Raw genomic sequence first — 17246 nt, forward strand, 5'->3', positions numbered from 1 at the left:
CTTTGGCCATGTTCTATTTTCAATATCATTTATTCACTTTGCCTTGTGATTATGGGATGAAACATGTTCTTTGAACCAGTAATCATGAAAGCTGTTGTTTCTTCCTACCAAGCTGAGCACCTAATAGCACTGTTCAGAGCTGTTTGAGAACATCTGTTGATATATTGGAATACAATTGTGGGTTATAACCTAGAATTCCAGTACCAATTCTTTCTTTAAAAGTCTGAAATGTATTACAGTGGCTGGCCTAAATCATCCCCTTTTAAGATATCCTCTCACCTTCATTTTTAAACTTAATTTGAGGGAGAGAATTCTAAACCGATTACACATAACTTCCTGGTTTTCAGAAGGAATGTTCAAAGTGGAAGTTATAGTTGATAAATGAGCAATCACAACACCTTTTCCAAAGCAACAGCTTTAACAGTCTAGAGTAGAGGCTCTGATGCTGCCAACTTTTCCAGAAAATTCTTTGTAATTAAGTCAAAAATACCGGACATACTCACGCTAACGTAATTAGTCCAAAAGAGCAGGGTCTCGTTTCTATGTGCTTCAGACGCTTCAGTTCATCAGAAGCCAGCACCATTCCACTATCAGATTCTCCTTCCTGTGGACCATGACACACCCAATGAGAAACCAAAATGAACACAATGCTGAGAAATGCTAACCTTTCTTATTCTGCACCCCATTCTTCCCAATGGTTTGTTGTAAAGTTACTTATTGAACTTACTCTGCTGAAAAATTTGGCATTAATTATTTTTCAATCAACAATACTGCAAAAGGATGAGAAGAATGAATATGGAAACATATAACTGAATTAATTATAACTAAGTTATGAGATCACCTGATCTGTAAAAGTATCATGGAAAGCACAAAATACTTTAATCAAACTTTTCTCTCCTTTATCATGTTGTATATATTAATTTGTTAAAATTAATTATTGAATTTTGAGCATACAAAGAAGGTTTGACAATAAGCACATTTTAATGATAATATGGTTAACTGGAGCAGCAAATTTGTGGTTACAAGGAAAGATTGAGTGGATTAGGACTTTATTCCTTAGAACATTGAAGATGGGGGGGGGGGATATGATAGAGGTATACAAAATTAAGCGGGGTATAGATAGGGTAAATGCAAGCAGACTTTTTCTACTAAGCTTGGATGGGACTACAACCAGAAGTCATGGGTTAAAGATGAAACGTGAAAGGTGAACATGAGGGGAAGTTTCTTAACTTAAGAGTGTTGTGAGAATGTGGAAGGAGCTGGCAAGACATGTGGTGCATGCGAGCTCGATTTCACTGTTTAAGTGAATTTTGAATAGGTATATGGATGGTAGGGGTATGGAGGGCTATGGTCCATGTGCAAGCTGATGGGTGTAGGCAATTTAAATGGTTTCAGCATGGACTAGATGGGCCAAAAGGCCTGTTTCTGAGCTGTACTTTTCTCTGACTTTTTGACTCTATTAGTCATTTCTAGATCTGAAATCTACTGTTCTTGTCACATATAAACCACATTCTTACTCAGGAGTCTGTGCAATAAGGAATGAATCAACTTGTGGCTTTATTTTGAGGTGTGAACCTTGCTACTGACAGCACCCAAACAAATAACAAGCTCTGCACTTTAACAGTGCCCAGTATCTCATTTGCATTACCCCAGCTGGGTGAGCATAAAATGATGGTCTGTGTTGGGCCCTGATCATATTACGCCAAGTACAAAATAACAAGAATGCTGAATTTATCTATGAAAGAAACACCACCTTCATGGTTCATTGAACAGAATGTATATTAACCAGATGAGGTTCATACTAACAAATGCATATTGCTTGGCCGACGGAGATGAAGTCAAGGTTATTTCTTACTTTTTATTCTTTGCTACTCAATGTGGAAAGCATTTCCATTTGTGTTACAGTGGATTTGTCCTGCAAGTTGTATTTGCATTCACTAATAATATGGCATATCCAAATTCATTTTGATTAATTGAACAGAAGGCGTAATCATTGTACATAATAGATTAGTATCTGCTCGTTAACTGGTGTGAAGTTCATTTAGATGCCATTTGCTTTGTGAGAATGGATGCTGATGGCTTCCTGAAAAATGCTAATGTTCTTATATTCTAATGTTTATTTTACCTGGGAGGTTTAACAGCAGCAAAAACGAAATATTTTGTGCAGAGATGTAGTTGCGTCTACATTTATAATTGATGTTAGTTACTGACTAATTGGGATTAGCTGGGATGATCACAATTTTCTCTAATCTTGCTCAAAGATTATGCATGAACAGGAAGTTCAGGCAATATAGCTAATAATACCCTTGACTATTCCCTGCATTGCAGGAACTTTAACTAATTAAAAATATAATGCATTTATAATGCATAGTCTATTTATGGAGGAAGAAAATTAAATAAATAAGGCTTAATGCACCAGGGTTTAAAACACAGCAGCAGCTTTAATTCTGAACTGAAGTTCTATTAGAATTTTGAGGAACTTCCCACATTGACACCGTTTGAAATATTATCTTGAGGTGTCTACTTTCCGATTTTATTTTCACTTTTGGACTCAGCCTGGAGACAATGGCAATGACTAAGGACTGGAAAATCGTTAGAAAACATGTTTGTGAGCACCTGGTGTGTGAGGCAATCATACCTGTTGTTTTCCAGCACCTTTACGTCAGAGTAAGAAAAAAATGCTCACTAAGAGGCTCATTGCATATTGGAAAAACAAGTAAGTTTGTGGTGAAATTCTTTACTAGGTGTCCATATTGTCTTTAAAAAAAGAGATATTTATATTTGGGCAATAGGAACGTGAAAAGAATAGAACCATGGAGTCATACAGCCCTTTGGTCTGATACAACCACATTGACTGAGAAACATATCTACACTAAAATGTTTGTTTTTTCTTGTTGAATCTATGTTGAAAAGTAGCTTTTCATAACTGGCAAGTGAACTATATGTTCCCAATGGACAGCGATCAAACAAAAAATCCATGGGATCACAATAATCTGTCTTTCATTTAATCTGACAACCGTGGGTTTTGCTGTAACCCGCTGGAATGCACTTTGAAGGCTTTAGTTGAGATTCCTTAAGTTTCTCCCATACAAACAAAGACCAGAAAAATTCCAGTGATCGTAATATCATTGGACTAATCTAAACATTTCCTTCTAAATTTCTTTTAGAATTTACACTATCTCACATATTGATTTTTACTTATGTGACTTTATGGGAGAAAAAACATGCATATATTGTGACATAGGTGTTCAATTAAATTAAATAAAATTAGTTAGCTCTCGTTTACAGTTGTTAACCTATTTAAAATTAAGTTAATAGACTTAGCCATTAAAATAGAGGCAAGTCGTTTCACTGGAATACATTAATCATACAAAGTGTAATTTCTTGCTGGTAAGTCTCCCACCAATGTCATATCCATTGCTGATTATAAATACAAGAGATTCTGTTGATCCTGGAAATCCAGAACAACACACAAAATGCAGGAAGAACTTAGCATCTATGGAAATGAATAAACAGTTGATGTTTTGGGTCAGAACCCTTTGTCAGGACTGGAAAGGACGAAGCAGAATAAGAAGGTGGGGGGAAGGAAAGGAGTGCAAGCTGGAAGTTAATAGGTGAAACTAGGTGGGTGGGGAGGGTTGATGAAGTAAGAAGCTGTGAGGTGATAGGTGAAAAAGATAAAGGGCTGGAGATGGGTGGACCTGGGAGAAAAGAAAGAAGGAGAGGCACAAGGGGAGATGATGGGCAGGTGATAAGAGGAGAGGAGAGAGGCAGGTCAGAGTGGGGAATGGAAGAAGAGGGAAGGGGGAGGGGAGTTAAATGACTGGAAGTTAGAGAAGTTGGTCGTGGACTAAAGCATTGACTATTTATTCATTTCCCCAGATGTTGCCTGATCTGCTGCGTTCTTCCAGTATTCTGTGTGTGTCCATTGTTGATTATATTGTGTGCTGTACAAATTGGGTTGTTGATGGGGAAGAGATCACGGTCAATTTCTGGAAGATTTTGTCAGAATTCTATGCTTGCTTGTGCTTTGTATTCTAAAGCTTGCATAATTTTACACGAGGTGGTGTAATGCATTTCTAATAATATTTGGGTTCATTAGTAACTTTGAAAAGGAGCAAAACTATATTTGTCAAAGGGTGAGATTGTGAGTTATAAGAAAATTATTTTCATCTAAACTGGGGTTAAAGAAATAATGAGGGCTGAATAATACCTGATAAAGATCATCTGTGAGTGAGACAAAATTAGCCCTGATTACACAAAGAACATTTCCCCTCATTAAAAATTTAATTCATCTTAAATCTGGTGTGTAGTTATAAACATTTGTTCAGTTCTAAATCACAATTTGAATACTTGTCAGTTCTGCTCACTGCATTATAGCAAAAGGTATGATTGCACTGGAGAGGTTGCAAAGGAAAATTACAAGGACTGATAGGATTGGAAAATGTTAGCCAGAAAAAAAATCTGTGGATAAATTAGAAATAACATCTTGCACAGATGCTGGTAATCTGAAATAAATGCAAAGTACTGGAATCACTTAGCAGGTCAAACTGTATCTGTGGAAAGAGCATGAGTTAATATTAGTTCACAAAGTTTTGTTTTGTTTGGAACATAGGAGGCTGAGTGATCTGGGCCAAGTTAAGGCATATAAATATTACGTGGGGCCTAAAGGGAGTTAAGTGGAAGGACCTATATACCTTAGCAGAAGAGTCAAAAGTGAGGATGCAAATATTCTATTTAATTGGCAGAAAAAGGAGGACAGAAAAAGGCTGAAAATGTTTTTTGACCAGAAAGTGGGTGAGGTTTCAAACTTATTTACTGTTAGAAGGAGAAATCCCTCTTGCATTGCAAAGGTTTTGGATCTGTATTTAAAGAGATGTGACCGGCAGAACCATGGACTAAGCGTAGAACAAGAGATTAGGATCTACAGAGCTTTGATGAGCTAAATAATGTCCTGTCATACATCTTTGATGATTCTATGACAGATCCATATTAAACACATACCTGGTGCATTATAGTAGTCTTGTTATCGACAGGAACATCTTCGAATGTTTTCACACTCAGTGGCCTCTTCTTTGGATTGTTGCAGCTGAGCCTGAGGAAGAGAGGCAGAAATAATCAATTCAATTGAGTCAGGTTCAGCTTTTTAGAATAGAATATGGCATAACAGCAAAAGAACACAGAATTTTTCCAGAATTCTTCATACAGGAGAAGAACTTTGTGATCATTTTTACAATTTAATGGACATTTCTTGATTAATGACGAAGGATGCATTACCCAATGTTTCCTGTGCTACTGCAGTTAACTTTTGGGTTTGCTATATCTTCTGTGAGGTTGGGGTCTGTAGTGGAGAGGCTTGAATTTGTTTGCTTCGTAATGTTCAAAGGGATGTAATCCTTTCCATCCTGCAATGTGGAAAAGAACAAGGGCATGTCAGTGATGAAGAATGTGCTTCAGAACAGGACATTGATCAGCATAAGCTGCAGTGCTTCATTAATCCTTATTGTTGATTTTTAAAAATGTGATTATTTAAATATACGTCAACCAGCTGCACATTATTTAACTCGATGTACTGTTTGATTGCAATGGAAGTACGTTGATATTTTCTTTTGCACAGGGCAATCAAAAAGCCAGGGTTGCAGTTATAGAGAACATGAGAACATAAAAAAATAAGAGCACAAGCCTTACCCGCTCGCATGACCATCCACCATCTGCTCTGATCGGGTGGGGCGGGGGTTAACTAGGTGCTACACCTTGCTCAAAGGTGATCTGCAGGCTAGCGGACGGAAGGAGTGCCTTACACCTCCTAAGGTAGAGACATGCCTTCTCCCTGCCACCCACAACGCCAGTTCTGTATACTTTTTCTTAAAGAAGGGGACCCCTCAAGCCTTACCCACCATGGGGGGGGGGGGGGAAGCAGATAATTGCACCGATTCATTGCCCTCTGAGAAGAGACATTTCAATGCATTTTACTTTTGATTGTGAGAACACTGGATGTTCCCGCAAACAATGGGCTCACTTTCAAGGACTCTTCATCTTATGTTCTTGATATTTATTGCTTATTTACTTATTATTATTATTTCTTTCTTTTTATATTTGCACAGTTTGTGGTCTTTTGTACTCTGGTTGAACACCCAGGTTGGGCAGTCTTTCATTGGTTCTGTTATGCTTATTATTCTATAGACTTATTGAGTATGTAGGGATGTGGCCAAGTGGTTAAGGCATTGGTCTAGTGATCTGAAGGTCGCTAGTTTTTTACAACATATTCATTGATCTGTGAGAATAAAATCAGGCCTATGAGGCATTATGTAGTTAAACCATTTTTCCCAGTATGAATCAAATCGTTCCAGCTTATGATTAACAGATACTGTTATCTTCTCCATTTTGTAAATGTCCATTGTAATTTCTATCCATGCATTTAAAGTTGGGCTCTCCTGTGATAACCATTTCCTAGTAAGCGTCTTTTTACCAGCCACCAACAGTATATTCATTAAATATTTATTGCTTTTCAACCATTCTTGAGGTATATATCCAAAATATATGGTCTTTCTCTCTAAGCGTATCTTAAACAAGGCGACCAAAACTACACACAGTGGTTCAAGAGCTGAAGAGCACCCTTGCAAACACCTGTACAATTGTAACAATACATCTATTCATTCCCCCAGCAATAAAATTGAGTAGGCTATTGCCACCTAGTCTCACATTGTGTTTCATACAGAAGAATGCCAAGCACTGACTTTATCCACTGAAAAGTCATGCTGACAGCTGCCAACAACATAATTACTTCTCATGTGAAAAGAACTGTACTTCAACTAAAATCAGGGAATGTGTTACAAGAATGTCTGTTGTCACTTTCTGAGAAAGGTTCCAGAGTGAAACCTGATTCAAGTATTTTTACTGAAGGTGGTGTGTTTTTTTTCCACAAAAGTGAACATAAATGTGCTAGCATTAGAAAACAACATTTGAAGGAGACACACACAAATGCTGGAAGAAATCAACAGGCCAGGCAGCATCTATGGTAAACAGTCGACGTTTCAGGCCAAGTCCTGATGAACAGTATCAGCCCAAAACTTCAATTGTTTATCTTTTCCATAAATGCTGCCTGGCCTGCTGATTTCCTCCAGCATTTTGTGCATGTTGTCAGTCTGTGTGTGCAAGGTTTGAGCTGGTGATTATTGCATCAGTTTGAATTACCTCTTACTAAATGATATCTTTTGGAGTGTCTTTGTATGAATGAAATGGTAACATTGTGTGAAATTTGTTTCTGTAATTCTAATCTTTTGCTTAATGAGCAGTATTTGGTTACTTATATTTGCTGTCATCCTTAACTTCTTCTGCAGCTCGAGACTCTAGCATTGATCTGTTCTTCTCCCTGTGACTAATACTGAAAGTACAAACAAATCGCTTTTCTGTTGCTGTCAACCCTCTTGTACATATCTGTCAAACACTGAGCTCTGCATTCAGCCTTCTCTAGGTCCTGAGCTGTTCTTGTTCTCCATTGCCCATTCTCTAGTTTCCTATTTGTTTTCTTCCTCCAGGCTTCTCCTACATCTCACCCAGCTCGATAAGCCAAAAGCATTCTATACAAGTGGACTTATTGATTTTAACACTCAAGGGTAAACCACCTTTGCAATTTCACTGCAGAGAGTTATGGACACAGCTCAGTACATCATGGAAACCAGTCTCTCCTCCTACACTTCTCACTGCCTTGGTAAAGCAGGCAATATAATTAGACACCTCACCTACCCTAGACTTTCTCTCTTTTCCTCCATCTGTTGGGTGGAATGTACAAATGCCTGAAAGCATGTACCAGCAGACTTAAGATTAGCCTCTTTCTCACTGTTACATAGGACTATTGAATGGTCCCCTAGTATGATAAGATGGACTGTTGACCTCACTGTCTACTTTGTTATGACCTTGCATCTTATGTCTACCTGAATTTCGCTTTTTCCAAATCCACTTTATTCTGCATTCTGTTATTGTTTAATCTTGTACCGTTTCAATGCCCTGTGTGAATGGATTACAAGGCTAGATTTTCACTGTACGTCAGTATGTGATAATAACTGACCAATTTATCTTGTAATGCACTTCCTTATATTGAGTGAACAGTTCGTTACTGAATAACTGTTAATGAAAATGCAAAACTCCTTCTGACATTTCTGCTTTTGAGAATCTTCACCACGTCCCTAATGTCATGATAATATCCAAACTGTTGAAATTTTTCCAACCTGCTGGACATTGGCCTGCAGAAGATTTCCCAGTTGTTCCACCAGCTCACTGAAGTTGGGCCTTTCTCCAGGCTCTTCATGCCAGCAGTCTAACATTGTCTGATAGCTGGAACAGAAACACAGTGAGCATATTAGTTCAAAACTGATAAATTGCAAATGCTGGATATCTGAAATAAAAACAGAAAAAGCTGTAAGCACCTTGCCAATCAGTCAGTACTTGTGAACCAGAATTAAGTTTATGCAACAAATGCTTTGGTTTCATTTTCTGGAATCCAGGCATTGGTGGGAAAACCACAGTTTATTAACCATGCTTATTTGACCTTGAACAGAGTGCTTTGCAAAGATTATTTTAGATTCAGAGGCCAGGCCAGGATTTTCCTTCCAAAATGACATTGATGAAAGAAGATGATTTGTTAACAATCTATTGGTTATTGTCTGGAACACAGTACAAGCCCTCTTTCTCCACCACTGAATTCCAGATTATTAATCTGAAATTAAATTCCACAGTTGCCATGGTAGGATTAACAGTCCAGGCCTTTCGATTATTCATCAATATTTTAATCACTGGACTTCATTGAAAACAGTGGAAACCCTCAGAGAACTCCAAAGTCTTACAGAAATTTGGGGTATTTCTCAAACAGAACTGAACCTTAATTCAATGGTAATTGCATTTAGTTTGTACAAGCCAGTTTCAGTTCTGTGAAGTTTTTGAGGGCATGTATTTATGTTGAATTGTTTCTTTATAGATATTTCTATTAGTGTTAAGCTGGCTCAATACCTAGAAATATAATCATTTACCATTTCAGTTCTACTTCCCATTCCCATTCTGACGTGTCAGTTCATGGCCTCTTCTATTGCCACAATAAAGCAACACTCAGGTTGGAGGAGCAATACCTTATATTCCACTTTGGTAGCCTCCAACCTGATGGCATAATCAGGATTTCTTGAACTTCTGCTAATAGCACCCCGTCCTCTACTTCATCATTCCTCATTCCTGTTTTCCTCTCACACCTTCCCTTTTTATCTGCCCTATCACCTCCTTCTGGTGTTCCTCCCCCTTCCCTTTGCTCCATGATCTTCTGTCCTCTCCTGTCAGATTCGCCTCTCCAACCCTTTATCTCTTTCACCAATCAACTTTTCAGCTCTTCACTACAGCTCCTCCCCTCTCCTGGTTTCACCTTTCACCTGCCACATCGTACTTTTTCCTTCCTTCCTTCCCCCTGCCTGCTTATTCTGACCTTTCCCCTTCCTTTCCAGTCCTGGTCTCGGCCCGAAATGTCAACTGTTTACTCTTTTCCAAAGATGCTGCCTGCTCTGCCGATTTCCTCAAGCATTTTGTGTGTATTGCTTTGGATTTCCAGCATCTGCAGATTTTCTCGTGTTCATAATCATTCACTATTTCACCTTTTTTTTGTTGGTTGCGTGAATTGTCTTTTTTTGCATGTGTGGGCTGGGTTTGATATTTTTCTTTGAACAAGTTCCATGGTTTTCATTGCTGTCTGTGCGGAAGATGAGTCTCAGGGTTATATACTGTTTACATACTTTGATAATCAACATACTTTGAATCTTGTCTAAATTAGCAATGGGACTACATAATTGAGCCATCATGATGTATATAGGCAAACTAATTAATCTGCACTTACTGTACATCTTTTGGGTTGAATGCTTGCATAACAGAATTCTGGGGATGAATTGAACCCATGATCCACTGTCTACAAGGTCAGTGCAAAGTCTAGTTTAGAGATCAGAGAAAACATCTCGCATATTGGAATTGGCAAGACAGAAATTTCACCCATGTCACAACTTTTTATTGACTCTGGGATAATTCCTCATGCATGTGGAGGTGTAGGGAGAGCACATGCCCTGGAACTAGCAGACTGTAGAAGCACTGTGATGGTCTGAGAAGTTGGGACTATATAGGATGAAGTCAAACCAAAGAAAATTCAAACATGAAATCAAGGAAATAAATAGTCCCTTCGAGAATGGCAATTGATCCCTTTCTAAACAACTTCAGTCTCAAAATCACAAGGATTTCACCAGTAATCATTGGTTTCAGTGAGGTTTCCAAGGGCGCTTTGGTCTATATTCTAGGGAGAGGGGAGATGTAAGTTCAGAATGTCTCAGACTTCTCTTTGAACTGTTAGAGTAGGAGTGGCTATAGTGCAATTTTAGTCTTTATCAATGAGGCACAAACTTAGTAGAGTTGGGATCTCTTACAATTTACTTGAATTATATTCCAGTAAAAGAAAGTTTTAATAAATGCAGATGTTGAAAATCTGAGATGAAATCAAAAAATGATGGAAATGCTCAACAGTTTAGGTGGCACGTGTGGAGAAAAAGATGGAGATAAGATTTCAGGTTGAGACCACTTTCTTCAAATTACTGCATTTTTCCCATGAATGCTGCCTGACCTACTGAGCACTTTCTGAAATTATGTTACAGTTATGCACTTCTGATTTCTGGGCCCAGAATTTATTTAAATATTTTCAGCGCTGGGACACCTATATGGTTCTTCAAAAGCAAGACTAGATTTTTTCCATTTATTTGTTATTATTTACGTTTGGAATAGAAGCCAAGGAGAACAGTTCACTTTATTGAAAAGAAGCATTAGTGTAGTAGTGAAATCTTACACTTCTGGTGTGGAATATTCAGGAGGTTTCATTCTTGTCCCTTCTTTTAATCTGTGGCAGAATTCTTCATCTATCTGGACCCCTGGATATGGAGAGGCACCTGTAGTAGAGAGAACAAAATAGTTAAATATACTGACTTCCCACCAATGTTCTCATGCTCATTAACTCTAAAAGTACTGGTTGTCCTCCAATACTTGTCCAAATTGAGACTCAATTCTGACCATTAGCAGTGTGCTTGAATACCAGGATATAAAGTGAAACTCAGTATAACTTTTTGTCTTGCTTCCTTCAGTACCAGTTATATCCATCCTTTCTATCATCCCTAAGCAAGTCTACAGACATAATACAGGTCAGAGATTGAATTCAAAACTTCATCCCGATCTGTTGGAGTACACCATCGTTGTGCCATAGAGCATGAAAATTGGCCCTTCAGCCCCTGGTCCAGGCTGACCAAGATTCCCATCTAACCTGATCCCATTTGCCACCATATGGCCCATGTCTAAACCTTTTTCTATCCTCGTACCTTTCCTGATATCTTTTAAATGGTGTTAATGTATCTGCTTCCACCACTTCCTGTGTCAGTTTATTCCATGTACCTACCACTCTATAGGTGAGAGGGGGTAGATTTAATAAGAACCCCTCAGATTCCTATTAAATCTCTTCCCTCTCACCTTAAACATATGCCCTCTGGTTCTTGGTACCCCAACCCTGTGAAAAGACTATATGTATGAAAATCTATCAACTCCTATTGATTTTTCCATGGGAAATTATTTTCAGAACTTCCTTGGCGCCCTGTAAGAAGACGATCCTTAAACAATTCAATGAAAGTTGTATGGAAAAGAAAGAGAAATGGCAGCAGAGTTTCTCTCATCATCACATTTCCACCAGGAATAAAATTGATGAATTTTCAACAAAAAACTCACTTTAGTTCTAAAATTGGAATGACATTTTGAGAGTGCTCGGAAAGAAATGAGAGGATTCTGTGATGATTTTTCTTCTTAATCATCTACAGGTATAACATTTATGAAGACTTGCAGGAAGTTGTCAGGCATAAGTAATTAATAAATCTATGAAGCTGTGACTAATTGCCATGAGTTAATCATTGATTTTACATGGGTGGTTCTTTCCTCCTCCAAAACAAAATAATGTACTAATGGAACCTTTATTATTTAATTTATCAAGATAATAGATATTTACCTGCTCTTTAATTCCACATTGCTATTAGTTTTTTAAAAAAAGGCAGTGGAGTTATACTGTAGAAATAAGTATGACCTTTCATTGTTGTAGAGTCAATGTTTTTAGCAACATTACATGTCAACTGAGAGAGAGGCAGCTTTCTACATTTCAAATTTGAATCACAAAATAAAACAAATACTTCAGAACTGGACAGCGGAGACATAAGAGATTGCTGCAGATTGCCATTGGGCCAATCTGCTGGAGGAACCCAATGGGCTGAGTGGCGTCTGTAAGCCTGAATCAGAATGGAGAGTGGAGAGGAAGTGAGGCAGTATAGAGAGGAGCGGGAGAGCAGCAAGACGAGGATCAGCAGGTCATCAGCAGTGAGGGATAATGGGCAGATTGAACCGAATCAGGGAAGGGGACGGACAGAGGCAAGTAAGTGGATGATAGATTAAGGGAGATAAAAAAGGGGCAGATGGAGCCAAGTGAATATTCACAATAAGGCTCACAGAACATGAGAAAATTATCAAAAACAGGTACCTATGACATTGAACTGTGAAAATTTACCTGTTGCAAAGGTTTTATGGGCTATGAACTCCAGCCTCACTTTACCTAAGCAGATATGTTAGTGGTACAGCACTTAAACTATGATTTCATAGGCCTGTGTAAGCAATCTGGGACTAAATTTAAATTTAGTTAAAATTCTGTAATTAATAAGCAAATGAGTCATCAGTAATGTTAACTATAAAACTACAGGAATTTTTGTAAGCCAATCTAGAAAACTAATTTTTGTTAGGGAATGAAATCAGGAAATCTCTGTTGACATGGCCTATGTTTGGTTCTGGAGACATCAGTATAGTTGACCCTGAAATAGTCTAGCAAGCCACTTGCTTCAAAAAACACTGGTCTTGACAAGAGAAAACTTGCAGATGCTGGAAATCCAAGCAACACACACAAAATGCTGGAGGAAATCAGCAGGCCAGGCAGCATCTATGGAAAAAGAATGAACAGTCGACATTTCGGGCTGAGACCCTTCATCAGAACTGGAGAAAAAAGATGAGGAGTCAGAGTAAGAAGGTGGGGGTAGGGGAGGAAGAGACACAAAGTGATAGGTGAAACCGGGAGGGGGAGGGGTGAAGTAAAGAGCTGGGAAGTTGATTGGTGGAAGAGATAAAGAGCTGGAGAAGGGAGAATCTGATAGGAGAGGACAGAAGGCCATGGAAGAAAGGGAAGGCTGAAGAGCACCAGAGAGAGGTGATGGGCAGGTAAGGAGATAAGGTGAGAGAAGGAAATTGGAATGGGGAATGGTGGGGGGGGGGGGCATTACTGGAAGTTCAAGAAATCAGTATTCATGCCATCAGGTTGGAGGATATTCTGATGGAGTATAAGGTGTTGCTCCCCCATTATATGTGTGGCCTCATTGCGGCAGTAGAGGAGGCCATGGACTGATATGTTGGAATGGGAATCTCCCAGTGGCCACCCATTTTAATTCCACTTCTCATTCCCAAAATATTAAATTATTTCTATTGAAATTTGACTAATAGAATATTATCATTTGCATACTTCACACATTTAAATTAATTTCCTTCATCCTTTATTTTCAGAGGTTTTAATGCTTGTTAAACTAGTAAAGAAATAAATTAAGTATTACAACATTACTATTTAAGGATCAATATTAGAACACATTTTTGCTTTATTTTACATTTTAGAATTTTTCCACCAGCCTGTTTCTAAACCTGGACACAATCATAATTGTTTCGCTGTTCTTCCATGTACTGTTTCTGCAACAACAAACACACTCCCACTTTACTTCCTGAGATTAAGTTTCCATCATTTGTAATTGCAACAGCCAAAGAGAGAAAAGGGAGAGATTAATCGGTGATAAGAGGCCAACTGAATATATGATTAAAATAATTCACAGGTTTCCTTTTTGAAACCTAAATCAACAAGATAAGGAAATCGGATTATTATGCTTTGAAAACTAATCTTATATTTATCTAGGGTCTATTGTGCAAAGAGCCCATCCCCTGGCAGAGAGATGTACTGATCCGTAATGCTTTCTTGCTTAGTGCTTTGGTGACGAATTCCCCATAGCTTTCTCCCCATTTATGAGGCCTAGGTAAGTCATTTGACCATATTCTCAGGTGGTTGGATAGTGCTGCTCTTGTATCTCTAGTGAAGTACAAGCATCACATCTGGATTTTACCTTATCTAGCATGCCAAACATTTACATCTTCCACCATGATAATTTCAGTGTGCACTCTCTACTCATAAATGATTCTTTGAAAGTATTTCTAAAGCCACCATCTCTGCCTGCCCAAAGACCAGGAGCAGGCACAAGCCAATATAAGCACTTTCCAGATTCCCTCCAAGTTTCAACTCAAAAACATATTAGTGTTCTTCTATCTGCAAAACTGTGGATTTACAATTATCACAAAGCCCATAGGTGTTCAAGAAGGCAATTCACACCACTTCATCAAGGGCAGTTTGGGATGGACTTTAAGTTGTAGCCTGGGGAGTGGCACCCATATCCCATGTCCCATGAGTGGCATCCATATCCCATGAAAGAGTAACATGGATTTGATTGACAGGATTATGCTTAGAGTGCACTGACTGCTTTGTAGTGCAGCCTCACATGAATGCTTGTGATTGTACTTGTGTCTCATGATATTGTTGTCCTACGCTATTTAAAGTGAAAGATGGACCATTATATCAGAAAATGATAAAACATTTGCATGCATGTTAACCAGCCATTTCCAAATTAATTAACAGCTTCCGTAGCTTTTACAGTGGTTGGTGTCCTTCTCAATACCATGTAATAACTGAAACATCAATATGGTAAAGACACAGGTTTGACTCTTCTCTCTACAGAGTTCATTAACACATATCCATCTATAGTGAAATTCCATCTCTTGTTAATGGGATTAAAGTTTGATCAAAAATGCTTAAAGCTGAGTTTGGAATTGAAATTAATAAAAATGTTCTTTGTCGTTAATTGGTTAAATTTCACAGTTTCATAATGGGTTGGAACAACTTATCTTGTTATTAAGATTGACATAAAAGATAGCATGGGTGTACCATATTAAGGAAAACTGGGTGGAGAGGAATGCCCATAACGCAGCCTGCCTGATTTTCCATCCATTAGAGATGTGGATGGAATTGTCCTTGACTGAGTTTCCTATATGTACTATCCAGGCAAAAACTTCTGCCAAGTGTATCAAAAGAAAAATCTGGCCTTAACTCTCTTTTCCTAGCAATGAAGAGCCTGCTGGAGGAAATCAGTGGGACATACAGTATGCAGCAGCCAGAAATAAATTGTCAAGGTTTCAGATCAAAATCCTGCAAACAAGGAGGAGTTCATCCCACAGATTGTGACATGTGCAGTTCCTCGTGCTGTCACTATCCTTACATTTTTTTGTTCAAAGCAAACTGTATTATTTTATAGATTTGTTCTGTACAGAATTTGCTGGTCATGTTCATCTCAAGAAAATGATGACTGAAGTGCAGTTTGACTTGAACATATGGTACAAATATTTAAAACTTATTGTTGCTTGAGAGAAGTGGTACAGAATAATATATGAGGCAATGGCCTTCGTGCACAAGAAACCATTCATTCTGTTATTTTCAGCACAATGCAACTATTTCTAAAGCTTCCATTCTTTATAAGATAAAGGAGTAAACTGTGGGATGTACTTTGATTAAATTAAGACAACCCATTCTATTGATATGCTGTGATAAGGAAATGCTGTTGGCATATTGTATGAAAATTAATTAGATTTGGAAAGCACTTGGGATCAGGTGCCAATTTGGTGATTTTCATTCCTCAATCTGTTTTTGGCTATTTACATACCTTGCCTAGACAGCATTGTTCATTATATTTAAATATTACCCTTCATGAATAATAATCACATTTAATGTGAAGCCAATTTTTAAAACTGTGACTATATTGTGAGTTCAAACGCTTCACAACAAAAAGAAACGAAGGAACAAAAATCTTTGTGGTGTCTATAACACATTTTTAAAAGATTCTTTAATAGTATTTGGAATTCATGGCTAATATTACGGCTATTTCATTACCTTCAGCTCCAAATTTATTTAATTAATGTAATACTTAACTTTAATTTTAATATCTTGGTAGTATTTAGACTTCAATATCTGAATTACCTCTCCAATGACATAATCAATGTGAAACTGTATAATTTTTAACAACAGAAAAATGTTAGCTTTAAACTGAATTCTAAAGGAATTTTCTATCAATCTTTGTGGAGAGAAGATGGCATCAGTATTCATACAACACTGACACTGGTCACTGAAAAAAATCTATTGACTGTTAAGGCTGGTAATGATCATGGATGAAAACAATTTGAAAAATTACCGCGATTATTATATAGCAATTGTTGGACATTGTAATGCAAATAGGGTGAATGAGTTAGTCAAAACATCAGCTAAAATTAACTCAATGTATCTGAAGGCAGAAAAGTAACCGAATTAACAGTTCCAATGAAAGTTCATTGACCTGAAGTGATAACTCCACTTTTCTCTCTTTGCTTGAGTAAACTAGGAAAGGTAAGGACTGTCTTGAGAATTGCAGAAGCAACAGAGAAACAAATTAAACTGAAGTCATCGGGAGTAGCAGAATCTCAATAGACACAGAATAGCCTCAGTTCGTGACTTTCAAGTTGAGTTCCAGGCCAACAAGCAAAATGTGATTTACTGGGCTTTGGAAAGAAAGACAGAAACAATGAACATGATGTTTTGATTAATCCTCAGAGCCAACAAGTGCCCATAATCAAAGCCAGAAATCAATACCTCAAAGTATATCTCACAAATATATCATCAATTTATATATAAAAAACAATCATATCAGGAGCATTTTCTGCAAATTTTAGAGCTTTATCTGTCTTAAAATTAAAAACCTGCATGCAATTGACAGGAAGAACATTTGTGATTGCCCTGGCAGTCGACTGGTAATATTCAGTGCTGAACTTCTGATTCCATTGATATCAATGGAGTGTGATAAGCAGAGGTAAATGCAACCAATGGCTAATATTTCTGAACATGCTTAGTAATACTGACCAATATTTAATATTACAAGTAAAATTATAAAGATTCTCAAGACACCTATTTCAGTATGCACATAAACAAAGGAAGATCTCTTCCCTTTTAGCACTATGGCTGTGTATTTTATTGATATTTTGAAAAATAATTT

At 37.6% G+C, this 17246-nt stretch overlaps 1 protein-coding gene across 1 annotated transcript in view; it reads right to left on the reverse strand.

Annotated features, from left to right (window-relative positions):
- The window catches only part of kdrl (kinase insert domain receptor like), a 188459-nt gene that overhangs the window by 11850 nt on the left and 159363 nt on the right, over positions 1–17246 (reverse strand). The window contains exons 25-29 of the mRNA XM_073058013.1: positions 10859–10958; positions 8229–8334; positions 5278–5405; positions 5005–5095; positions 504–604 (exon numbers count right to left, since the gene is read on the reverse strand). Of these exons, the coding sequence (XP_072914114.1) occupies positions 504–604; positions 5005–5095; positions 5278–5405; positions 8229–8334; positions 10859–10958 (526 nt within the window). The remainder of the gene's footprint in view (positions 1–503; positions 605–5004; positions 5096–5277; positions 5406–8228; positions 8335–10858; positions 10959–17246) is intronic.

The sequence above is a fragment of the Hemitrygon akajei genome, chromosome 10 (assembly GCF_048418815.1).
Source record: "Hemitrygon akajei chromosome 10, sHemAka1.3, whole genome shotgun sequence".
NCBI classification, from domain to species: Eukaryota; Metazoa; Chordata; class Chondrichthyes; order Myliobatiformes; family Dasyatidae; genus Hemitrygon; species Hemitrygon akajei.